The sequence below is a fragment of the Rana temporaria genome, chromosome 10 (genome assembly GCF_905171775.1).
Source record: "Rana temporaria chromosome 10, aRanTem1.1, whole genome shotgun sequence".
NCBI classification, from domain to species: domain Eukaryota; kingdom Metazoa; phylum Chordata; class Amphibia; order Anura; family Ranidae; genus Rana; species Rana temporaria.
Window position 1 is genome coordinate 106,556,107 of NC_053498.1, and position 27,334 is coordinate 106,583,440.

The 27,334-nt window shown below is 42.0% G+C and overlaps 1 protein-coding gene across 8 annotated transcripts in view; it reads left to right on the forward strand.

The window, feature by feature from the left end:
• Positions 1-27,334, forward strand: part of PLCH2 (phospholipase C eta 2) — a 924,207-nt gene that overhangs the window by 723,303 nt on the left and 173,570 nt on the right. For all 8 annotated transcript variants that reach the window (XM_040325910.1, XM_040325911.1, XM_040325912.1 and 5 more), the window contains 4 exons: positions 5,394-5,487; positions 10,397-10,600; positions 19,716-19,836; positions 26,504-26,675. In XM_040325910.1, coding sequence (XP_040181844.1) covers positions 5,394-5,487; positions 10,397-10,600; positions 19,716-19,836; positions 26,504-26,675 — 591 coding nt within the window. The remainder of the gene's footprint in view (positions 1-5,393; positions 5,488-10,396; positions 10,601-19,715; positions 19,837-26,503; positions 26,676-27,334) is intronic.

The window sequence follows — 27,334 nt, forward strand, 5'->3', positions numbered from 1 at the left end:
GCTCCCTTAATCAAAGTAATTGAAGCATGTCAATCTTTGCATAACGATGTTGCAGAAGGGAATCATTAAACTTTTTTTTTTTTCTAAGGAGATCTGGTTGCTGTTTAATTGTAGGATATTGCACTATAAGTTGGTTATTGCTTATACTGTGAATATTAATGTTAAATTAATATTTATATGAAAATAATACAGTATTTCAGCATATGGTACTTTTTTTTTGACGATAAAATTTTTAATATACATTATTTTGATCACTGATAAAATACGGTTTCAGTTTTGGGTAGTAAATTAAATTGGAACCTGTGCACATTTTTGGGAGTGGTAAGGAGGTGGGTTAGGTCCAGTGTGGGGTTGCTTTTCATGTTTTCATGCTACATTTGTCCTAAAGCCAATCAGATTTTGTTCCAAAAAGCTGAAAACATCCTGAGTGCACAGAATTCACTGCAAACAGTGCACTAGAAGCTGCCAGATGCACACATTACAGCATTGGATCTCTAAAGTTGGCGTTCAGCTTTTTACATTGTTAAATTACAATTGTAGGGAACTTGGTAATTTTAAAAAGTTTTCCCTTAATATTTGAAGCCGACTCTTTACAGACATACAGGCCAGGTGACCAGGAAGGGGAGGGCAATGAGCAAAGTCTCCTTTTGCATTTCCAAGCATCCTTATCCCAATGCTGAGAGACACAGGCTTCATCCTCACCCCTGTTTTTCCCAAGGATGTGGGCATGGGGGTAATAGAAAGGGAGTTATGGTGGAATCTGGGAGATACTTTTTATAGTGAAGGGGTGACCAGAAATCGACTCTCACCCTATCTGTACACACTGCCAAATGATAGATCTCCAGTTGCAATAATTCAAATTTTGTTGTGGGGAATTCTGGTGGATGTCATTGACCAATTTGGTCAGTGATTTCGCACATTATCCCCCTGTGGTATAACAGCAGCCATAATTCTGGTTGTACCAAGTGAGACGGGAATAGAAGAAAAATCTCCCTAAAAAATAATATATGAACAATAAAAACAAAACCCCCACTTTCATATAGTGTATGGATTGCGCTACCCTGGTGGTTGACCTACATCCACCTAATCCTGTGCAACGGTTACAATTCTTAACCCCTCTGCATAACACCTATAAATAACAAACAATCCTTCAAACATATATGTGTATCTAAATGTGTTCATATACAAATGTTCTTCTCAGAACAGTGTGAAAATACAGGCATAGGGCGCGTTCTATCTAAGAAAGAACGTGCATTGCCCTATATCAAAATTTCAGAGAATTTCTTATCACAAAGACAAACAATGTATATGGTGACAAAATATATATATATATATAAAGAATATATAAGAAACATTTTTTTAGAAAGTTCGAGAATTTCTACATAAATCCTCTTCCACTTTAAGAGTCCCAGTGTGATGACCAAGTGTTCTATGGCCAACAATACTCCTCTTGCGGGGTGTATAAACACAACGTGATTTCACAACTTGCGTGATTATCCCATCACCGATAAAGATGGCCACTCACCAGATCCCATTCAACTAGTGCCTTTGGTTAATTCCCAGGATAACCACTCCTATTTTGCATCACCATAACTGTCAGGTATCTTGGGTGTGTTACAGTAGTCTCTTTTTCTCTACAAAAGCTCACAGAAAAAGAGTGCCCCTCATAGTGTAGTAGGTAAAATAATTTATTGGTTAAAAAATAAAGCATATATTGCACTCACATTTTATTGTGCCCATAAGCCAGCACCAAGCTTCTTCAGCTGCGTATGCAAGTATATGATGGAAAGGAAAAAAATGTTCCTCTCTCGTGTTCCCCCTACACCTGTCTTACGATCAGTGTGTTGCCCCGTAGATGTCAGCAGCCTCTACGTGTTTCGCAAGGTATATTGCGTCCTCAGGACGGAATATACATTGCGAAACGCAATATACCTTGCAAAACGCGTAGAGGCTGCTGACATATACGGGGCAACACGCTGATCGTAAGACAGGCGTAGGGGGAACACGAGAGAGGAACGTTTTTTTCCGTCCATCATATACTTGCACACACGGCTGGAGAAGCTTGGTGCCGGCTTATGGGCACAATAAAATGTGAGTGCAATATATTCTTTATTTTTTAACCAATAAATTCTTTTACCTACTGCACTATGAGGGGCACTCTTTTTCTGTGAGCTTTTGTAGAGAAAAAGAGACTACTGTAACACACCCAAGATACCTGACAGTTGTGGTGACGCAAAATAGGAGTGGTTATCCTGGGAATGAACCAAAGGCGCTAGTTGAATGGGATCTGGTGAGTGGCCATTTTTAGTGGTGATGGGATAATCACGCAAGTAGTGAAATCACATTGTGTTTATACACCCCGCAAGAGGAGTATTGTTTGCCATAGATCACTTGGTCATCACACTGGGACTCTTAACCACTTAACGCCCGCCGCACGACTATATACATCCGCAATATGGCACGGACAGGCAGATGGGCGTATATATACGTCCCCGCCTTCTAGCGGGTGGGGGGTCCGATCGTGACCCCCCCCCCCCGCTGCGTGCGGCGGGCGGATTCCCTCGGGGAGCGATCCGGGACGACGGCGCGGCTATTCGTTTATAGCCGCTCCGTCGCAATCGCTCCCCGAGGCTGAAGAACGGGGAGAGCCGTGTGTAAACACGGCTTCCCCGTGCTTCACTGTGGCGGCGTATCGATCGAGTGATCCTTTTTATAAGGGAGACTCGATCGATGATGTCAGTCCTACAGCCACACCCCCCTACTGTTGTAAACACACACTAGGTGAACCCTAACTCCTTCAGCGCCCCCTTGTGGTTAACTCCCAAACTGCAACTGTCATTTTCACAATAAAGAATGCAATTTAAATGCCTTTTTTGCTGTGAAAATGACAATGGTCCCAAAAATGTGTCAAAATTGTCCGAAGTGTCCGCCATAATGTCGCAGTCACAAAAAAAATCGCTGATCACCGCCAATAGTAGTAAAAAAAAAAATTTATAAAAATGCAATAAAACTATCCCCTATTTTGTAAACTCTATACATTTTGCGCAAACCAATCGATAAACGCTTATTGCGATTTTTTTTACCAAAAATAGGTAGAAGAATACGTATCGGCCTAAACTGAGGAAAAAAATAAATTATATATGTTTTTGGGGGATATTTATTACAGCAAAAAGTAAAAAATATTGAATTTTTTTTTAAATTGTCGCTCTATTTTTGTTTATAGCGCAAAAAATAAAAACCGCAGAGGTGATCAAATACCACCAAAATAAAGCTCTATTTGTGGGGAAAAAAGGACGCCAGTTTTGTTTGGGAGCCACTTCGCACGACCGCGCAATTGTCTTTTAAAGCGACGCAGTGCCGAATCGCAAAACCTGGCCTGGGCATTTAGCTGCAAAATGGTCCGGGGCTTAAGTGGTTAAAGTGGAAAAGAATTTATGTAGAAATTCTCGAACTTTAAAAAAAAAAATGTTATATATATATATATATATATGTGTCTTTGTGATAAGAAATAAGAAATTCTCTGGAGTTTTGATATAGGGCAATGCATGTTCTTTCTTAGATATAACGCGCCTTATGAGTGTTTTTTCACACTGTTCTGAGAAGAACATTTGTATATGAACACATTTAGATACACATATATGTTTGAAGGATTGTTTGTTATTTATAGGTGTCATGCACAGGGGTTAATAATTGTAACCGTTGCACAGGATTAGGTGGATGCAGGTCAACCACCAAGGTAGCGCAATCCATACATGATATCAATTTCATTTTGGGCGAGCCACTACAGAGTGACTGGCACATCTTTTTGATTGCAGCAAACCAACTAATATAGAATAATTTTGTTTTTCCATTTGCGCCAGCAACATCCGTCCCATAAAACCCCCACTTTACCTGAAAATGTTTATTGTAGTTTGTGGCACAATTGGAGAGATTACTTACCGATTTCCTATTCTTGTGACCAAACAGTAAGTTAGGGGAACTCTGCACATTCAGCAAACAATAAAACAAGATTATAATCTCTTTCCATTGAAAATAAAAGGCCTTGGTTGGAATATACCTTTAAATCGTCCTTTGACTCCATGTTTGTCTTGCAGGGGAAGGGGAGACCGCATTGAGGAGTAGAGGATTGTAGTTTGTGGCAAAAAAGTAACAAATGTATACCTAGTCATTTGACTAAATACACTATTTGCACATCAGGATTTGAGCTAAGCTCTGGATACATAAGAAAGGCATAAACAGCACCCCCTGTTTGCAGTCTGAGACTTTAGAACTAACATAATTTTCTGGGTGCAGCGACCTGCCTAGATTCACCACCATCTGACAAATTATTGTAGGGTAGAATGACCTTTTAGAAGCGGCAGTATGGTTTTATCATTGTAAATTGCGCAGAGTTCAGCTTTAAGTCATTACTAGCATACTAAAGGATTGGTCTACACGAAACTGACATCTTAAGTATAGGTGGAGCTTAGTAGGTTGAGTCAGTCTCTGGTTTCTTGTACGTCTTGGGTACTCCCAATCGTGAGATGGATCTCCCTCTCTTGCTGTCCAACTGGGAGTTTTGCATGTTCATCCCCTCTGTTTTCCAGTATATAAAATAAGAAAGCCAACAAGGAAAGTGGGACATCCTCATGAATCCCAGATATCTCACCTGTAGAGTTCCTGAAAGATGCAAGAAATTGTCTGGTGATTGAACTATACATCATCTACCAAAAGATGAAATTTAAGTTTAAGATGGGCAGATGTTTCTTAATACACAGAACCTTTAAAAATGGGCATACATACCCACCATTCTCTGTCCAGAGTATCCAGTAAAGAGGTCTATGTTACTGAAACTTTAAATATTGGGGTTCTTTTAAAAAATGTAATCTTTGTCCGTAATCTTGCTAAAAAAAAAAGCATAACATCTAAACATCGAATCCATGTTATTTCTGTAATCCTTTTACCCTTTAGTCTACATTCTGCTAGTTTCTCTGAGTCGTAGCACAGCTTAAAAGGTCAGGCAATTTTGGCTCCCATATATTTCAAGCTAAACAAAATAAGTGAATCTCTTAATCCCCCAGAACAAGACCCCATGTGACAATTCCACTCGAGTGCTGTCTAAACTGATATCCCATGGGCTTAATACCTTTAAAACAATATGACCTCCAAACTCAGAATTAGGTTCAACACTTCATCAGCCCCTATGAGCATTTATCAATAAGCTGTAACGTCTGATGTCTGCTATTGAACTTGACACTGAGTGACGGTCCTGGGGATCTTATTGGGCGATTAGCAGCCCTCCAGCATTAGGTTAGAAAATTGGATTGCTGCATCCGATAAAGGGTGATGGTACAGGCTTGTGAAATCAGATTATCCAGTTTGGATTTATCTCTTTCCTTTTATTTGTACCACAGATGACGAATGTAACTAAAGAATACTGCCTGGACATAGTTGCTAAATTCGAACCTTGCCCGGAAAACAAAAAAGACGACGTCCTGGGGATTGATGGTATGTAAATAAATATAGTAACTTGTATTACTATTTACACTGTACATGAAACTGGTCCTCTCTGTCTGTTGGCTTGAACAGTACAGAGGACAAAGGATAATATATTTTTTTCTATTCTTTTAATGAATATACTACTAAACAAATTTAAAAAAAGAGTAGTGCCGCTGTCTACAACAATTCATCACAGGTAGAAGATAAGAGACGCAGATGCTCATGGCATAAGGCTTAATTCACAAAGCTTTAACACAAGGATAAGATGGGTATTTTCAAACATGTTAATGTAATTTTCAAATCTCATTGGACACAGCTAAAAATAAATGTGCTTTTTTCTTTTGTAAGGATCCTCATCTTGGTGAGTTGGCTATGAGTATTGAGTATATAGATTAATTAAAAAAAATAGTGCTTTGTCAGATTATCTATATACACTTAAGTTGGCCATATATGTGAAAGTTACTTCAGCAATTTCCACTAATTTTAAATCCAGCTGGAATCAAAATCCTGAGCGACCAACTGCAGAAAATAAGTGATTTCAACTGTAAGGATATTTGATTGAAATTGGTACAATCGAACTCAGCTGAAACATATAATCAAGTAAATCACTAGTTCTTTTCTTTTTTTTTTTCTGGTTTTGATCATTTTTTTTAAACAACTTGTTTTGAAGTTGCAAATTTAAAGCCCAGTTTTGCAATCATAGGCTTGACTCATGAGTAGTAGATTGCACAGTTTTAGACAAACACTTTCGCTCATTTCTTTATTTCATAGTACAATTTTCAATATTTATCAATATTCCATATATATATAAGACCAGCACACAACAGCATGGAGAACAGTAGGAGGCACAATGAGGAGTTGAATATGTTCTTATGATGCAAAATGTTGTTAAAGTTTACGTTGGATGACTTATGCTCATGGCATACACACACTGTACTGTGCAACAGTTTTAGGCAGGTGCAAAAAAATCCTGTAAAGTATGAATGCTTTCAAAAATATATATTTGTTTACTTTTATCAATTTACAAAATGCAAAGTGAGTAAATAGAAGAAAAATCGAAATCAAATCAATGTTTTTGCTGAACCAGCATCAATTCTTACACTTTGTACACTTGCACAAAGTATGGGATTTTTTAGGATTATAGTCAAGTGTATGATTAGCCAATTAACCAAACAGGTGCTAATGATCATCAATTTTAAATGCAAGTTGAAACAGTCATTAACCGAAACAGCTGTGTAGGATGCTTAAAACTGAGCGAGGAACAGTCAAACTATGCTACTAAGGTGAGGTTATAGAAGACAGTTGCATGTCACAAGTCGTACACCATGACAAGACTGAGCACAACAACAAGACACAAGGTAGTTATGCTGCATCATCAAGGTCTTTTCCAGGCAAAGATTTCAAAACAGACTGGAGTTTTATGATGTGCTGTTCAAGCTCTTTTGAAGAAGCACAAAGAAACCGGCACTGCTGCAGACCGTAGATGAAATGGTAGGCCAAACTTAATGCAGTAAATGAGACACATCATGCTTACTTCCCTTCGACATTGTCCAGAGGTGTCATTAGTACAGAACTGGCGGAAACCAGTTACACCCATCTACTGTCTGTAAAATTCTGGCCAGAAGTGGTCTTCATGGAAGCGTTGTGTCCAAAAAGCCATACTATTTGACGTGAAAACAAGGCTAATTGACACACCTATGCTCGAAAACATAGGAGCTGGGGTGCAGCAGCTGCTCTGGACCGAACGGTCAAAATGTAAAATATCTGGCTGTAGCAGGAGGCAACTTGTTTTCTGAATAGCTGGAAAACGGTACAATAACGAGTGTCTGTAGGCAACAGTGAAGCATGGTGGAGGGTCATTGCATGTTTGGGGCTACAGTTCTGCAAATGGAGTTGGAGATTTGGTCAGGATCAATTGTGTTCTCAATGCTGAGAAATACAAATTTATTCTGCAGCAGTATAATGACCCCAAACATACAGCCAATGGCCCGGATTCACGTAGAGCGGTGCATTTTTAGACCGGCGTAGCGCATCTCATATGCGCTACGCCGACGTAAATCAGTGAGGCAAGAACAGTATTCACAAAGCACTCGCTCCCAAACTTGCGCCGGCGTAACGTAAATTTGCCAGCGTAAGCCCGCCTAATTCAAGGTAGGAAGGTAGTGGGTGTGATCTATTATAATGAAGCGTGACCCCATGTAAATGAAGGGCCGAACGAACTGCGCATTCGCACGCATGCTCAGAATCACGTCGCAAGATACGATGGCTCAATGCCTACGACGTGAACGTAACCTACGCCCAGCCCCATTCACGTACGACTTGCGTAAACGACGTAAAATACGACGGCTATTCCGACGTCCATGACTTACCCCTGCTTTATGAGGCCTAACTTTACGCCGGACGTACACCTTGCGTAAACGGCGTAGATTACAGCGACGGGCGCAAGTACGTTTGTGAATCGGCGTATCTCGGTCATTTACATATTCGACGCGTAAATTAATGGAAGAGCCCCTTGCGGCCAGCGTAAATATGCACCCAAGATGCGACGGCGTAGAAGACTTACTTTGGTCGGATCAAGCCAAAATTCAGGTGTATCTTGTTTGCTGAATCAGGCGCAGAGATACGATGGCGCATCCCTGGACTTACGCAGCGTATCGGAAGATACGTCGGCGTAAGTCCGTTCTGAATTCGGGCTAATGTCTTTAAGCACCATCTTCAGCATAAAGAACAAGAAGTCTTGGAAGTGATAAGTGTTGGTTTGGCCTCCACAGAGCCCTGATCTCAACCTCATGAAGTCTGTCTGGGATTACATGAAGGGTATGAGGCGGCCTACATTTACAGAAAATCTGTGGTTAGTTCTCCAAGATATTTGGAACAACCTACCTGCCGTCAAAAACTGTATAAGTGTACCTAGAAGAATTGATGGCAAAAGCATTCTTAATTTACAGCATTTTTTCAAACCTGCCTAAAACTTTTAGGTCTAACGTGCAGTGAACCTATTTAAAGGCTATAATGTCATTGTCAATGACTGGGATTACATGAGCAAACAAAAGAATTAATGCTGTTTTGAAGGCAAAGGTTGGTCACACCAAATATTTGATTTGAATTTTTCTTCTGTTCATTTAGTTTCCATTGTGTTTTGATAAAAATAAAATATTACTTCTGTTCCTGAAAGCATTCTCAATTTACAGCATTGTTTTTACACAGTAGTGTATATACAATGTATGTGTATGTGTGTGTGTATGTGTGTGTGTGTGTGTGTATATATATATATATATATATATATATATATATATATATATATATATATATATATATATATATATATATATATATATATATATATATATAAATCATACATACATACATACATACATACATACATACTGTATACCTAAAGCAAGTTTCCTTTTAAGGTCTGATTTCCTACCTACAGGTGCAACCAAACACCAGTGCATTTAAGTGCTTTTTTTTCATGTGTCGTTTGTACGGCAGCCAATTAAGTTCAATAGGTTGCCCTGTGCAGGAGAATCGCAAACAAAAGTCCCTGACTCTTTTCTAAAAACATGCCGCACCAGATCAAATGGTTTGCAGATGCATGGGGTTGCCATTAACAGTCGTCTGCTAAAGGGCAGCACATTTCTCTGTGTGTCGGGAAAGCATACAATTTTGCACTCATTCCCGACACAGAGATCCGAACTTCGCCTAAGAGAAATGACCATGCACTGATGTGGTTTTGGATGTGTACTGATGGGAAAATAAGGATATAGGCAGCTACAAAGAGATGTTACATTGATCTATTTTGAAGGACATTGCAGTTCTTGGTAAGACAAACTAGTTGAATGCCTCGGCACTAATACCGATTCTTTTTTTTTTTTTTTTTTTATGTATTATCAGTTCACTATTCCTGTATGCAATATCCATGCTTTTCCCTATCCAATGCTAGCCACAGACACATGACTCAATAACTGAGCAATGTAAAGTGCTATAGCCCATAGTAATCAATGATATTTCAATAGTACTTTTTTACTATGCTTCCCTATTAAGCTATGAGAGTGTGGATAGTTTCTAAAAATTTATTAATATCTATATTCTATTTGTAGTACTTTTGACATTTGACTATGGTTGCCTATCAAGCCATGGAAGTGTATATTGTTTCTGATAAATTAATATCTATACTATATCTGTGCACCACTCCTATGTGCACCACTACTATTCCCAACATAAGCAATCCTATGGAGCGCATAAATGTCTAAATGTCATTATATATGTATAAAATAGAATTTGTTCCCCATAGCTGCAGGGGCGGACTGACCATTGAGGCACTCGGGCACTGCCCGAGGGCCCCATGCCACTAGGGGGCTCCATCAGGGTTGCCAGGCTCAGTAAAACCAGGGACAGTATGTAAAAATCTGTGTTTTTTTTACATCTGTCCCTGATATATCCAAAACCGACATGCTTTTGATGTGAAAATCCCGAGTTTTTAGCTGCCCTGTCTCTGCACTGCCTCCTGGCTTGGTGGCCATCTGTAAGCCCGGGGGTCCCATAATCTTCTATTGCCCGGGGGCCCCATGAGTTGTCAGTCCGCCCCTGCATAGCTGTCATTCCAGTGGTTGAGAAGGTGCACATAATCAGTGCTCAATACAGCCTTATACAAGCAGATGGGGATATTGGACATTTTGTCTCTACGAGAGCAATCGCTGTAGAACATAACTCCGCCATCGATATACAAGGTTATTGGCTGGGGTAAAGCAAGGTTATAGAGTTAGCCGAAGAAATACATTCTTTTTGGAGATTCATCACTTTGTCATTTGTGAAAAGTTTCCCCATAAATCATTGGGAGGATTGTTTTGGCATGGACAGCACACTGATGACAGATATTGAACCACTGACATGCTTTGTGATTCATTGCTAACAGGTTTCACCAACTATATGCGGAGCCCAGCAGGAGATATCTTCAATGCGGAACATTATCAAGTCAATCAAGACATGACCTTGTCACTCAGCAACTACTTCATTGCATCCTCTCACAATACCTACTTGATGGGAGACCAGCTCATGTCTCAGTCCCGTGTTGACATGTATGCTTGGGTTTTACAAGCCGGGTGTCGCTGTGTGGAAGGTGAGCAATAAGAACTTAAAGCAGACCTGTACTTAAAGTTAAAGTCTAACAGGAATTTATTTGCATAGTTTTAATGTTAAAAAAGCAAATCCGTAGAAAAAAAAATGAGATAATTTACCAAAACTGGCGCAGACAGCATCTGCAGCAGCTGTGCGTGGCAGTCCATCGGCTTCTACATTTCATTTTCACAGCTTTAAGCCCCGTTCACATTATGCAATTTTCACTTGATTCTTCAAATTCGCATAGGCAGTCCAATTACTTACGCCTGCTCCTTTTCGGGCAACAAGCTTCATGAGATTTTGAAAGGAGCGATTTGCCGTGCGATGATCGAAGCAGATAAAGACCCCATGCTCATGACATAGTATATTATTTATTTTAAATAAAGACTTGTTCCATTCACTTACAACGAAATGCTAAAGCAACATGATTTGCTGCTTTAGGTATATGGTGGAAAGGGTACAATCTCTTGATTTCTATTTTCTGGGGGGAGGTTCCTGTCTTCAGGGTAGATGGGTTCAGTTGTATATTCACAAATAGGAAACGCTCCTGCTTCCAGCAACCAGTTCTTATCGCCACTCTAGCCAGAGTGGGTATTGCTCACCCGGATAGGTCCCTCTCACTGGCCTAGCAGCCGGAATGACACACAGAATAAAGTATAGTCTCTGCCACAGACCTTCCTTTATGAGGAGGCACTTTTGGTCCAGAATCTCCTGCCACAGGATTCAGCACCCGGATCTCTCCAGCTTAATTTCTGTAGAAATTAGACTTGACAGATGACCACTGTCAAACCTCTGTGTATGGTGCATCCTTCGAAGAAGTTTCCAGGCATACTTCCAAGATACCAGCCTCTTGCATGGTCCTCTCCAGGATAGGTCCTCCCCTGGCTTCCTTCATCAAGTGGCTTCCTCCCGCAGGACGGACAGCACATGATCCCCTTTTCAAAAAGCAGGCCCCAGTCTGACTACTGGGCCTACCATGTGAAGCCACGACCCCGGACCAACGTGGTCCCGGAGCCAGAACTCAGGACACGCACCTCATGCCAGGCGGGCCACGAGGCGCGAAGGAACCCCAATGGCGTCTGTCCTTTAAGCACCCCTCCCCAACATGCACAGCAGGGCGACCGCTCCCACTGATTCGCTGCCGAGGGGGACACCCAATACACCTTGATGCTGCCACCCTTGGCCTGAAGTGCTAATGACACCCCCCAGGCGAACAATGGTGGGAACTCCCAGCACAGCCATGGCTGGAACAGAGGCTAAATTTGCCATTAATCACATTAGTCTGAGCCCAGATAACAGCTCAGACCCCACTAAATTTAAAGCAGCGCCTGTTCAACAAGAGCAGGCCACTACATATATAATATATATATATTATTTTTTAATAAAATGTTTCATCTGTACATTTAGATGTTTGCCTGAAGTTCAGCTTTACCTTTTAATAAATCTTGGGCAGAGCGGTAGACACCTTGTTTGAAACATGCCGCATAGCCACCCAGAATTTCCTTTTGAAAATTGTATTTCTGTAGAAAATGAATTGGCCTCTCACTACATACATCTCCTAAATTCATAGGAAAGTCTTTCTAGGTCTAAGAACCCAGAAATTATAAATTAGAAAGATTCTTCCAAACCTATCAGAGATCTTACTAGTCCATGACATGCCATAAAATTATCTGGAATCTTCTGTGTGTGTAAATACTTCTCCGAAAGATATGACACTACTTTTCTGCAGGCCATACCCTTTCAGTGCCAGAGAAGTTTTTCAGTTTTATCACATGCGTTCCAAAATGCACAATTTTAGTTAGCTAATTACCTAAAACCTTCAAAACCTAATATTTATTTTCTGAAAGCATGGGACCTGTGGAATAAAATGATAGATTTGATCATCTCTGCGGTTTTTAGTTTTTGCGCTATAAACAAAAAGAGCCACAATTTTGAAAAAAAAAACACTATTTTAACTTTTTGCTATAATAAATATCCCAATTTAAAAAGAAAATTCTCAGTTTAGGCCGATAAGTATTCTTCTACATCTTTTTGGTAAAAAAAAATCGCAATAAGCGTATAGTGATTGGTTTGCGCAAAAGTTATAACTGACATTTTTTTTCTTTTTTACTAGTAATGGCGGCGATCAGTGATTTTTATTGGGACTGCGACAATATGGCGGACACATCAGACACTTTTGACACATTTTTGGGACCATTCACATTTATACAGCGATCAGTGCTATAAATATGTACTGATTACTGTATAAATGTGACTGGCAGGGAAGGGGTTAACACTAGGGGGCGAGGAAGGGGTTAAATGTGTTCCCTAGGAGTGATTTTTACTGTGGGGGAAGGGGAGTGACTGGGGAAGGTGACAGATCTGTGTCCCTATGTACAAGGGACACAGCATTGGTCTCCTCTCCCTGACAGGATGTGGATCTCTGTGTTTACACACAGAGATCCACGTCCTTGGCTATGGAACGGACGATCGTGGGTACCTGGCAGACATCGCGGCCGCCAGGCACGCACATCCGCACCTCAGTGATACGGTGGGCACGCTCACTCGCCGCCGGCGGTGCTCGCATGCTCCCCAGGGGCCGGAGGAGCCGAGGACATCAATAGACGTCCTCCCGGCATTGTAGAGCCACCTTGTGCCCGCCAAAGTACAATGGCCTGGATACCAAGTGGTTAATGGCATCCCAGTCTTTGTCCGTAGGGTTCAATATTGAGTTGGCCCACCCTTTGCAGCTAGAACAGCTTCAACTCTTCTGGGAAGGCTGTCCACAAGGTTTAGGAGAGTGTCTATGGGAATGTTTGACCATTCTTCCAGAAGACCATTTGTGAGGTCAGGCACTAATGAAGTCGAGAAGGCCTGGCTCGCAGTCTCTGCTCTAATTCATCCTAAAGGTGTTCTTCCGGGTTGAGGTCAGGGCTCTGTTCAGGCCAGTCAAGTTCCTCCTCCCCAAACTTGATCATCCATGTCTTTATGGACCTTGCTTTATGCACTGGTGCGCAGTCATGTTGGAATAGAAATGGGCCATCCCCAAACTGTTCCCACAAAGTTGAGAACATGAAATTGTCCAAAATGTCTTGGTATGCTGATGTCTTAAGTGCTCCCTTCACTGGTATTTAGGGGCCAAGCCCAACCCCTGAAAAACAACCCCACACTATAGTCCTGACCTCAACCTGATAGAACACCTTTGGGGTGAATTAGATCGGAGACTGCGAGCCAGGTCTTCTTATCCACATGAATGCCTGACCTAAAAAATGCGCTTCTGGAAGAATGGTCAAACCTTCCCATAGACTAACTCCTATACCTTGTGGGCAGCCTTCCCAGAAGAGTTGAAGCGGTTATAGCTGCAAAGGGGGGGCCAACTCAATATTGAACCCTACAGACTAATGCCCTGTACACACGATCGGTTTATCCGATGAAAACGGTCTGATTTTTTCATCAGATATCTGATGAAGCTGACTTACACCAGTCTTGCCTACACACCATCAGTTAAAAATCCGATTGTGTCAGAACGCGGTGACATAAAACACAACGACGTGCTGAGAAAAATGAAGTTCAATGCTTCCGAGCATGCGTCGACTTGATTCTGAGCATGCGTGGATTTTTAACCGATGGACGTGCCCACAGACGATCAGTTTTTTTCTATCGGTTAGTTAACCATCAGGTAATTTTAAAACAAGTTCCTAGTTTTTTAACCGATGGATAAAAAAACGATGGGGCCCACACACGATCGGTTAGTCTGATGAAAACGGTCCATTAGACCGTTTTCATCAGACAAACCGATCGTGTGTACGCGGCATAAGACTTTGATGTCATTAAATTGTGTGTGTGTGTGTAAAGGTAGGTGTCCCAATGCTTTTGGTTATATTTATACCAAGCATAAACTCCACATGGAGGGCCAACGCGTTTCATCCGTTAGGCCCTAATCATGGCTAATGGCCAAAATGTGTTGGCTCTCTGTGTGGATTTTATGCTTAGTTCCATTTAATAAAGGCGATCTTGTTGTCAAACAGAAACAGGCCTTCTCTGTGTATAAAAATACTGGTAGATTAACCACTTGACGACCGCCGCACAATGATATACGTCGATGTGTCCCACAATCGTGTCACGGAGCTGAAGAACTGGGAGAGGTAAGTGTAAACAAACATCTCCCCGATCTTCCTAGTGACACTGTCAGCGATCTGCTGTTCCCTCTCATCGGGAACAGCGATCAGTGATGTGTCACGCCAAGCCACACCCCCTAACAGTTATCACTCCCTAGGTCACACTTAACCCCTTCAGTGCCCCTACAGGTTAACCCCTTCTCTGCCAGTGTAATTTTTACAGTAATCCGTGCATTTTTATATCACTGATCGCTGTAAAAATAACAATGGTCCCAAAATGGTGTCAAAAGTGTCCGATGTGTCCGCCACGCAATGCGTGCTCGGAACCAATTCTAAACATCAGACAATGGCAGAAGTTGCCCAAAGGGTGGCGGTAAAGAGCTGAAAAACTGTGTGATTTGGTGAATGTTGGCTGAAAATGTTCTTCCATGTGTATGTAGAACAAGTTCAGACAATGCCCTTCGAACAAAAATCCACGGAAAAGTCTGATGGAAGTCCGATCGTGTGTAGGAGGCTTAAAGGGGTTGCAAAGCTTTCTGTTTTTACTTACCTGATGTGTGATCCCGCGATAGTTTCCCCCAGCTTGAGGCAGCTCTTCATTGCAGATTGATAGCAGCACAGCCATTGGCTCCCATTGCTGTCAATCAAATCCATGACGCAGAGCGCCAAGGGTGGGGCCACTGTATCCCGCGGGAGCTCGCCTGCAAGCTAACCCCCTTGGGAGAGTGCTTCCCAGAAGGGGGTTAGCTCTTGCGGGGAGGAGCCAAGAGGAGCCAAGAGAGCCACAAGGGACCCTAGGGACCCTAGAAGACTTGGATCGGGGCCACTCTGTGCAAAACAAACTGCACAGTGGAGGAAAGTATTGTATGTTATTTAAAAAAAAAAATAATTAACCCTTTCAAACCCTGTAACACTACATCAGGATACGGGCAGGATCAGGAGCCAGTATGTTTTTTTTAACCCATAGAGCTATGCTTTCTCTACTGTTAAACTAAGTAAATGTGACCCTGTCTCTACGCCTAATGAAGGAGATTTGGTTTTCTTCGACACGTGTTGTGTGACAGAAGACATTTGTATCACACTGATGAGCAGTAATTGATCACTGAAATGAATGCAGTATTTTATCAGTTTTCAAACACTGTAGAATAAATGTTTTCATATTTTAAACATTGATGTATGTATATATATATATATGTGTGTGTGTGTGTGTGTGTGTTTGTGTGTATGTATATATAAAATCTTTTAAAGTGCCATTTAAAGTTCCACTTGGGAAAAATTCTTGTGTCCCTCTATCATATGAACACCCTGCCCAAAAAGTATGTTGCTTTGTTCCAAGTTTTAATTTTTTTGTAATCCAGACATCCCCACCCAAACACTTGATATAGCCCAATCATTAACTTGTCTTTACTGTCATAAGAGTAATGCAGTTTTGGCTGTAATTGGATGGTGAAGGAAAAGCAGCTCACTACCATTAGTGAGCTGCTTTTCCTTCCTGCTTTTCTGCTCTAATCAAAACATGTTATTAGATTCACAGCAACATGCAATGTGGTGTTGCCTTTTCATCCAGAAGTTTGAATGTGGATGTACCAATACAAAGACATAACTTGTTAAATTCACAATTTTTATTACATTTTTACAAAGTGTAAGGGGATATTAAAATACTTTTGTTTAAGTTATGCATTCATTAAATATACCAATCTTAAATGTACTGTATTTAGTTATTATCCACATTTTTCAATCTTTTAAAAGCAAACTCTCTTTTCAACATAAAAAGAATAGGGTATAAAAATGATAAGAGGGAAATATTGTCTTTTCAAAAGTCTCGGGGTGAGATGAGCTGACAGAACGTCGGCAGAAACTAAAAACATCTAAAGTATTTGTTTCTTGGTGACCTGGACGTCTCGCTTTTTCAGGGGAATGCGATGAAAGGCTTTTACAGCAAGGCAGATTCTTTTAAGCAGACTCCAAATAAATCAAGTCTTTTATTTACAGAAATAGCCAGTTTTTGAGGCTGAGCAAATGCTGGTTTAGCTGATCTTAAGCTGCAGAATGCACGGCTTTCATGTAAGAAACAGTGTCATTGGAAAAGGAAGTTTTTTCAGTGCTTTGGGAAAGAAAGAGTGCATTTAATTTTTAGCAGCAGTAGTCTGTAAATATGGGTTGTCCGTGACTGACGTGACTGCCTAGGATTGCCGTGGTAGTGGTGAGGGTTTCACCACAATTGCCAATCCACTCTCATGGAACTATACTTGCCTGCCTCTGCCTCTGTTTTCTCTCCCACCTTTCAAGAATTGGAATGATCAAAATTTTTTTATTTTGCCAATCTTTTGGTGAAAAAAATCTTGACTATTTTGGCCAAATTCTACATTTTGCATTGAAGTAAATGGAAAAGGTGGATTTTTACAGTGTTTTTTGGCTTTAACCACTTACCGACCGATTCACGAACATATACGTCGGCGGAATGGCTCATGTGGGCAAAGCAACGTACCTGTACGCTGCTTTCAAAATCTTGCCGTGCGATGGCGCACGCCCACCTGCGTGACCCGCGGACTCGATGTCCACCGATCGTGTCACGGAGCTGCAGAACGGGCAGATGTTTTTGTAAACAAGGCATTTCCCTGTTCTGCCTCGTGACAGGACAGTGATCTACTGCTTCCTGTCATCGGGAGCAGTGGTCACTGTCGTGTCACATGTAGCCCAGCCCCCACACAGTTAGAATCACTCCCTAGGACACACTTAACCCCTTCCCTGCCAGTGTCATTTACACAGTAATCCGTGCATTTTTATAGCACTGATCACTGTATAAATGATAATGGTCCCAAAATAACGTCAAAAGTGTCCGATGTGTCCGCCATAATGTCGCGGTCACGATAAAAATTGCAGATCGCCGCCATTACTAGTAAAAAAAAATTATTAATAAAAATGCCATTAAACTATCCCCTATTTTGTAGACGCTATAACTTTTGTGCAAACCAATCAATATACGCTTATTGCGTTTTTTTTTTTTTTTTTTTTTTTTACCAAAAATATGTAGAATACATATCGCCCTAATCAATTCATTAAAACAACAAGAAGGAGGTTCGGGACTTTGAGTGAGGCACATAAGTGGAACAATGGATGAGTTTGACAAAAGCAAGTTTAATAAAGTAAACATAAACTTATACAAATATCTTGGCCAGCAGACTCCGTATAAAGATATAAGTTAACATCACATATTTAAAAATGGCTAAATCACATGAAATATGATAAAGTTACGCATCTAGGGTAGCCTGTAGATTTTGAATGGCTCGTTGGCTTGACGCATTTCAATGACTGTATCGCCTCATCAGGAGAAGATGCATAGAATCTAAAAAAACATTTATACATATGTATGAGGGCCAAAAAATGGATTGTGGACTCTTCAAAAGGGGTAAAGTAAAAATATAGGGGGGGGGGGGGCAGAGGAGGAAGATGATCCTACCTCCTACTTACACATTACAGCACTAAATGTGCTTGTGGCGCTGCACCGGTGGCAATCGTCGTGCATCCCTGCCGGGAGCTCAGAGGATAAGGAGCCCCAGGGGAACCGGACACCACATTGAACCTCCAGCGGGATAATGAAGCCCAAACTGGCACTGTTGATGATGCCAGGGAAGTGACCTTGGAAGTGTCTGGGGAAGAAAGTGGAAGAGATGATGTTGGGGATGTAATGAAGCTATGTAGTTGTATAGGCTCCTAGTGATGAGCACTGTAATGGGTGGGAGTGAAATAACAGGTGTAAGAAAGATGTGGGAATGTGATTTATATAACTTATGTTTACTTTATTAAACTTGCTTTTGTCAAACTCATCCATTGTTCCACTTATGTGCCTCACTCAAAGTCCTGAACCTCCTCTTTGTTGTTTTATAAAACTTTAGCATCAGATATACAGTGGAACCTCGGATTGTGGATAACGTGGTTAACGAGCGTTTCGCAATACGAGCACTGTATTTAAAAAAAATCCTAACTCGATTTGCGAGTGTTGTCTCTCAACACGAGCAGGATTCAGGCCAAAGTGGTGTGCAGTACCACGTTTGGCCTGAGGTGGGAGTGCGCCGATCACAGCTGTTCTGAAATGCATGGAAAGGCCAGAGGACAGCTCGACTGATCTCGACAAACCTCAGGAATGGAGTCTTCCCGAGGCCAGCCGAGGTGCCCTCGTGCCTATGCGGCCGTTTCAGAGGCTCTCCGGCGCCCCCCATCTCTGGCCGCATGCGATATTGCATGTCATTGAAGTCACTGTGGAACTAATTATTTTTGTTTCCATTGACTTCAATGGGGAAACTCGCTTTGATATGCGAGTACTTTGGATTACGAGCATTCTCCTGGAATGGATTATGCTCGTAATCCGAGGCCCCACTGTATTATAATATGGGTTATGAGCAGAGCTGCCAATTAAGGGGCACCCTGCTTCCATCCGTTCCACAAGGGGACTTGGGCAGCTGACAAGCAGAAGATAGGGGAACCTGGCCCAGAAGAGGGCTGATCAGTGCAGCTGCTGTGGGGGGGGGGGGCTGCAGGGGATCAGTTCCAGTAAGTGCCGCTCCACTTCCCTTCCATCTGCTGGCCAAGCCTCCCTTCCCCTGCAGCGTTGCCAGCTTCCCCTTTCTTTTCCTTCCACTGGCTGCTGTGGGGCATGGGATCACTTCAGGATGGAGAGCAGGGTGGGGCCAGTACTGATCACTGTGTTCATTCATAAATGAAGCAAAGTAAAGTGTTTATTATGCTTCAGTTTGAATGAACTGGAAGCTCTGTACTTTCTTGTTAATCATTTTGTGCAGCCGAGACTGCAGCGATATGCCACAATCACTTTCTATGTCTCAAAAGTCAGACAATTTCTAACAGCAGCTCTGGGTATAGGTTTAATAGGGGTTATAGCTGTGCTCCCAGTATCTGTAGTCATCACTGCTTTCTGTATTAAAACTTAAACATAAAGGCCACGCGTCACTTTGTGATAAAGTGTAACTTTTCATTATAATTAACAATGTTTTGGTTTTTCAGTTGACTGCTGGGATGGACCAGATGGAGAGCCAATTGTCCACCATGGGTACACCTTGACCTCCAAAATCCTTTTCAAGGATGTCATTGAAACTATTAACAAGTATGCCTTCACCAAAAATGAGTAAGTTTTTGTAGTTTACCTATTTTTTTTTTTTCATGTAGCACTAGCCAAAACAGAACTTGTTTACCATTACTAAAAGCTTATTTTTGAAACTGTACATAATTGGTAAGAGCCCATTCACACAGGGGCAAAACGACTTCTAGCACGACTTTGGGAGGCAACTTGGACACGAATTGAGTATAAATCATCAGGCAACTTACAAGGCAACTTCAAGTTGCCTCCAGGACAGGAGGCTTTCCAGTGGCCAATCAAACAACAATCAGCTCTGTGGGAGGGAGGGGCTTGCCTCAGAAATGTATGTCATCTTCCTGTATTGTTTCAGTTAAGACAGTGATCCGACTTCTGAGGCGACTTCCATTGAAATCAATGGGTACAAGTTGCCTAAAAGTCGCCTAGAAGTTGGATTGAAGTAGTACAGGAACCTTTTCTGAAGTCGGAGCGACTTCAGTAGTGTACATTAAGACGGCTCCATTCACTTCTATTCATTTTCTTGACCGCGCGACTTGGGTCGGATCCCAGGTCGCCCCAGTGTGAACTGGCTCTAACACAGCTAGGTTATCTCCCTGCCACCAGCCCAATATTGGACTTTGAAGGAACAGCAGCAGAATGTTCATCTGTCACCCTACTTTGTTTTATCCTCCCATTAGGCCCCATGTACAGGGACGCTGCTAAACGCTTTTTTTTTTCAATTGCCCCTGAACTCATAAAATGTTATCCTATGTGACCATGTACACAGTCTCGTTTATTGCCGTTTTTAAGTGGTTGCGTTTAACAATGTTTCTTTGAAAGCAAAAAAATGTGGCATGTGAACGCGGCAAAACAGACGTTTTAAACCTGGGGTACTATGTGTCAAGTTTAATCATTTAGGAGCAGTTGTAAAAACGTCCCGTGTACATGGAGCCTTAGCGCATGCACTAGGCAAGATTGGCCACTAGTACTCCACTTCATCTCCTAGTCTGTAGTGCTGCTGTACAGGAGAGTACAAACATCTTAAAACAAGTACATTCAGGTATTTAAATAAGTTGTATTTACATATATTTTCAATTATGTTTTATTCAATATATAACTGCATTATTATTATGTTTTTTTTTTTTTTTTTGTACACTTTCATAACGCAAAGAGAAAGGAGCCTCTATGTGCAGTGGTTAAAACATTTATTACAGGCACAATGGGATTAAAAACACTAACAAAATAGTAAGAGGTCATAGGCATATAGTGATTTGTCCTCATGCGGATCGCTTTAATCCTCATCTGTCTGGGGGAGAGAGCGGTCCCGCAGCTGTCAGAGTCCCTGGTGACGTGGATTGGCGAGAAGGTAATGAGGTGGCCCCGGGTTCTGGAACTCGCGTGGCTGATGTGACATCAGGTGAAGATGGTGGGCGGTAATGCGTTTAGGAGCATGCACAGCTCCTTCATCAGATGAGGGTTTGACAAAGGAGCTGTGCATGCTCCGAAACGCGTTCCCTCAGTTCAAGCACCAGGTTTGCACAATGAAACACTCTTCTCATCTCACCTTCCAAGCATTGGCTGTAAAAGGCACTTTTCCCACATTTTTAGGTGGAGGCTTGATCTAGCAATAAACTTACTGATTTTAGGTAGTAGTATACAGAATAAGTCATATAATGACATTGGATAATAACTGTCCAAATAATGGATGAGGTACTTGAACAATTAGTTTGGGTGTTTGCAGCCCTAGTAAGAGTTCAAGATGATGCTTTCTATTCTCTGCAGCCAGATCACTATCTTCACCATTCATCTCTCCCCCTGGGTGGGGGGGGGGGGGATCATCAAGAGAAACACCAACTTCTGGCCCACCATCCTTTGTACAAATCTCCTCCATTCTCAGGTGGCATCACTTTCTCTCCAATAACTGTTCAGTGTGGGGGAATTCTCTGCAGCCTCTACCCCAAAGGAAGAGCGCGCATGAGAACCTCCAGCAGACCTTTTTTGTCCCAACACTCCCTGGTAAGGGCCCTTTCACACGGGGCGGATCAGTAATGATCCGCTCCGTGTGTCCGCAAAGCTCAGCTGGGATCCTCCGTAAAATCCCCGCTGAGCTGGCAGCTGACAGGGCAGACCGCCCTGTCGTTCCTTCGCTCTCCCCTATGTCCGTGTTCATCCGATCCGATCCGGCAGACGGAAGAAAAATAGGATTTCTTCCGTCTGCAAATGCGGATCTTTGCGGAGGCGGACAAATTACGGGTGTCAGCGGATATTCATCCGCTGACACCCGTAATCACATAGGGACCCATGTATGTCCCGTTTTCATCCGCAAACGGACGGATGAAATTGCGGACATACGGTCCATACGTGTGAAAGGGCCCTAAGCCAGCTCCATCCACCTTATAAAGGGACGTGCTTCTAAAAAGGGGAGAAGCAACCCTTAATAGGCCCTTTGCTAAACTCCACTTGCTACATGTGCTTACAGAGCATCAACTGACACTATAAAACGACATGATCAATAGACACGTGCACACTTCCGAAATTCTTTTTTTTTATTATTTAGTTTTGTTAAAAAATGCATTCGTCTGAAAATCCAAATTAATTAAGGTTGAATCTGTCATTGAATCCTTATGGTATTTGTCGAATGTTCTAAGAAGATTCGACGAAGCAGCTAAACTGTACAACGCTGCAATTGTACATTTCCGGTGGAATGCTCCACCCACAAGCTATAGTATAATTCTAATGTTGTATGACTAGTAATAATTATATTTGTTAATTATTATTACTAGTTAACCAACATTAGAATTCTTCTATAGCCTATGGGCGGGCATTTGACCATAAATGTCCGCTCGTGGCGATCGTATGTTTTTAGCTGCTTTGTCGAATCTTCGTGTCTCTATAATGTCGAATCTTTTCTCTCTAATGTGGACTCTTTTCTCTCTATGTCGAATCTTCATGTCTCTATAATGTGGACTCTTTTCTCTCCATTTTGAATTATCTCAGACTAATAGAGTTAGGTTAGGCACATTCAACCACAGATTCGATGGACACAAATCACTATTGTCACCGTCATGTCGAATCTTCTATCTATAGCGAACTGTTGTCACAATGAAACGAAAATAAAGCATTTTTTATGTCGGATCTTTCGGATTTCGGACTCTAAACATTCATTATCGTTTGTTAGAACAAACGCGAAAATCCCAGAAATTCGGACAAAAATGCATTCAGATGAAAAGGAATGCACATGTGTAATGATCGATGTACATCTTATACTTGTAAAACACACAAGGTGCAGGTTGAATGGTTTGCAATGCCTTTAAAGCAGTGGTTCTCAACCTGGGGGTCGGGACCCCCTTGGGGGTCGAATGATGATTTGCCAGGGGTCACCGAACCCTGGGCTGTTCCTGAAGCTAGCACCGATCTTGCAGCCTGTCTGCGGCCGCCCAGCAGGGCTGTCCCTGGAGCATGTGGCCGCCCACCCAGCCTCTTCGCAGCCTTCCATTCAGTTGGCATGGCTGCGGAGCAGAGACTAGAGGTCAGGTGACTGGTGAGGAATGCGAAGTGGGAGGGGCTGGAGGAGACCCTATCTCCTGATTCCAGCATAGGTGTCACTGCTACGAGACACCCCAAAATCAGAGACACCGTGAGTAACACTACCTGTGATTATAGTTGAAATTAAAAGTCCCCACTACAGTTCTCAGATCAGCTGATGGCCTTGATCAAGAGAACCTAAGTTGGCTGATCAGAACTCCCCCAAGCATTGCCACTGACCCCACACCGCCAAAACCAAGGAGTAAGAGAAGGAATAAAAATAGAGAATACATGGAAGGGAGAGAAAAAGAGGGGGGTGAACAAGGAAAAAGGGAGAGAAAAAATAAGAGAACAAGAAAGACGGCGGAAGAGAGAATTGGGGGGACAAGGAATTAGAATAGAGAGAGATAAAAGGGAAAGAACGGAGAACAAAGAGAGTGGTACATCCTAAAATGTACCATAAGGGGTTTTAATACTGTACGAGTGGAGGGACTTGGGTAGCGCTACATTTCCATGGGTTAGGGGCACAAATTACTTGCCTTGGGTGCTCACAACCCACGCTACAAAGATTTTACTGTAAGGGGTCCCCACAACTTGGGAAATTTTATCAAGGGTTCACGGCACTAGATGGTTGAGAACCACTGCTTTAAAGCTTATTTCAGTCAGGAATTCTTTCAGTCCAGCTGTTTACCCCGCTGTCTAAGAATCTAGCTCCCAGCAGCCTTTTGTTTAATACAGATTAACCTCAGTCGCCTGCACAAAATTGATCAAAGTCAGTTGTATGACCTATAAAACCTTACTTTGACTTTTGACCAACTAAATAACTAAACCAACCATATTATCTTTATGTACTGGCTCATGTAATGTTGTGTTTTCAGTAACACACCTATACTTAATTTGAAAAAACATGTTTGATTGCATGCAATTGTCATCTCTGTGTGCGCCTCCGTTAGGAAACCATAGAGAAGACCTTATGTTTTGTGTTTTTAGCAGCCGCTCATACCTAGCCATTTCTGTGTCTGAAGATATTGGATTTCTTAAAGGATTGTCTTTGTTCTCAGCTATTATCAATATAAGAACTGATGCTTGTATCCTCACAGCAAGGAATAAACAATTTATTAAAGCACAGAAATAGATTATGATTATTACTTTTGTATAGTTTCATTTATGAACATATAGTTTGTGTCGATTTGATAAAAAAAAATGAAGAAGTGACATGATTGAGGCTTCCTATAATAAGACCAATGTGGCTTTGCAGAGCAATATAACGCTGATGGTTTCTGATAGTAAGAAGCAAAATAAAATCAGTAACCACAATTGTATCCCTGTTTGGAAATAAATCATGTAAATGAGAATACTCTGCTACTGCAGCATGTACTGTATGTATATATAGTCATTAATGAGACATTTATCTAAGCAAGAGCGAAAATGTAATGTAGCACTACCCCCGGAGGAGCTGCTGGATGTTTGGGCGGCGTATTACCTCATGGCTCCTCCAAATTCCTAGGATGAATGCGGTGGTGGACTGACAACTCATGGGGCCCCCGGGCAATAGAAGATTATGGGGCTTACAGATGGCCACCACGCCAGGAGGCAGTGCAGAGGCGGGGCAGCTAAAATCTCAGGATTTTCACATCAAAAGCATGTCGGTATCAGACATATCAGGGACAGATGTAAAAAAAACACAGATTTTTACATACTGTCCCTGGTTTTACTGAGCCTGGCAACCGTGATGGGGCCCCCTAGTGCCATGGGGCCCTTGGGCAGTGCCGAGTGCATGAATGGTCAGTCCGCCCCTGGGTGAATGATGTGTATTGCATATAGTGGAAGTTAAGGAATGTCCACGACAGGTGCTCTTTGCTGTGCTCTTTATTACCCAGCCGGGTAAAAACAACAACTTGTGGTGAGGAAAGTAAAGTTGAAGAAGAGGAGAGAACTGTAGATTCAGGCTTTATGATAAGGAAACAGTCCTGTTCCCAAACGTAACACTTGGCACACCTGGCACACCCTTGGGCATTGACCACAAAGCCTGTTGGTCCCCCCTGTATCTGATAAGATGCACAAGAAGGGCTTGTGTAGACAGGCATATTTTTTCCTGCATTTGAAGCCAGTGGCGGCTGGTGCTCAATTTTCTTGGGGGGGGTGGCCTGCATCCACCCCCCCCCCCCAGACAGCCAAACAACCACCACCGCCCTGCTCACGTTCTATCACCATTCACCCCCCCCCGTCGCTCGATCGCAGCATCGCTCCCCCTACTCCCGAGTCTCAACAGTCGCTTGTCCTCCCAGCCAATCCGGTCTTGGGACCCACCTCCTGATTGGCCAGGAGGAGGCTCTAGTCATGCGCTTAAAAAAAAAAAATACATTGGAATCCATGCGTCCGGTACCCTGCATGGAGATTAGGGGCCGGACGCATGGATTAGGGGACGGCGCCACTGTTTTATGTACGTGCCAAATGCAGATTTTCAGATTATCCTGTACTTTTTTATAAAGGTAGTGTGGATGACAGAATACACATCCGTGAGATGCATTTTTTTTTTTTTAATAACCCTGAAATAACTCTTAAGCCTCGTACACACGATCAGATATCCGACGAAACTGACTCATCAGTCTTGCCTACACACCATCAGTCAAAAATCCGACCGTGACAAAACACGGTGACGTAAAACACTACGACGTGCTGAGAAAAATAAAGTTCAATGCTTCCGAGCATGCATCGACTTGATTCTGAGCATGTGTGGATTTTTGACCGATGGACTTCCACACAGACGATCGTTTTTTTCTATCGTTTTTTTATCCATAGGAAAATTTTTAAAAAGGGTCTATTTTTTTTTCACCAATGGAAAACAAACCAATGGGGCCCACACACGATCGGTTTGTCCGATGAAAACGGTCTGTTTTCATCAGACAAACCGATCGTGTGTACAGTGCTTAAAGCAGACGTTGATGGTCTTTTGTAGTAATGTAAGTTTTAAATATAGACACCCAAGATGTATAAAGTATACAGGGATCAAAAAGAGCTGTGAGCCTTTTCTAAATGGTCTTGTGTTTGTGGTACCCCTCATGGTAAGATTATGGTGAAAGGTAACTTATGGCCTTATCTAAGATACAAGAACACATTGGAAGTATATTGCACTATGTCTGTATCTTCCATGGATGATATTATTTAGAATCTTGTGTTTTTGTTTTTCTAGATATCCTGTCATCTTGTCAATTGAAAACCACTGCAGTGTGATGCAGCAAAAGAAAATGGCTCAGTATTTGACTGAAATCCTGGGAGACAAGTTAGATCTGTCATCTATGATGAATGGAGATTCCACAAAGCTGCCTTCTCCAGAAACCCTGAAAGGAAAGATATTAGTGAAGGTAATATATATGGATGATATAAAAGCTCACATGCCCTGTCACTGCACCCAAACAATTATAATGTTCTGTTTTTAGTCCAAACCCTGTCGTCTGCTGTGCATTAATCACGTTCTTCACCAAATAACAGTTATAACAATGCCCCACAATAAAATATTTCACGCGCTTGAGCAGCTTTCTGGGAGCATTCTTCAGCTACAGGATAAGATATTTAAAGAGAAACTGCAGTCTGCTCACATAATTTGTAATAAAAACATCTCTGCCATTTGGAAGCTTCCCTCCAACCACTTTGCATATTATTTTATATTTACTGTGATTCTGTACTTGCCAAATATGTTGCAGAAAGCTCCCTTCACTGAGTCTGGCTGCATCCATTTTAACTGTGGGCAGCTGAAGCTGCTGCCTGTTCACTTCCTGGATTTACACAGACACACAGAGGCACACCTCCAGCTCTGCAGCCCTTTAGCACTCATTGGCCCTCACAAGAGAGAGAGAGAGCTGTGCATGATGTCATAAGCCTAGGCTTTTTACCAGACAAACAGGAAGTGAGCTGTATAAGGTATTTACTGGCAGAAAAAAATGTTTTACTATTCAAAGTTAAAACAGCAAGGGCAGAAGAATTAATAGATGTAACATTAAAAAAATGACTGAAGGTGAGCTTT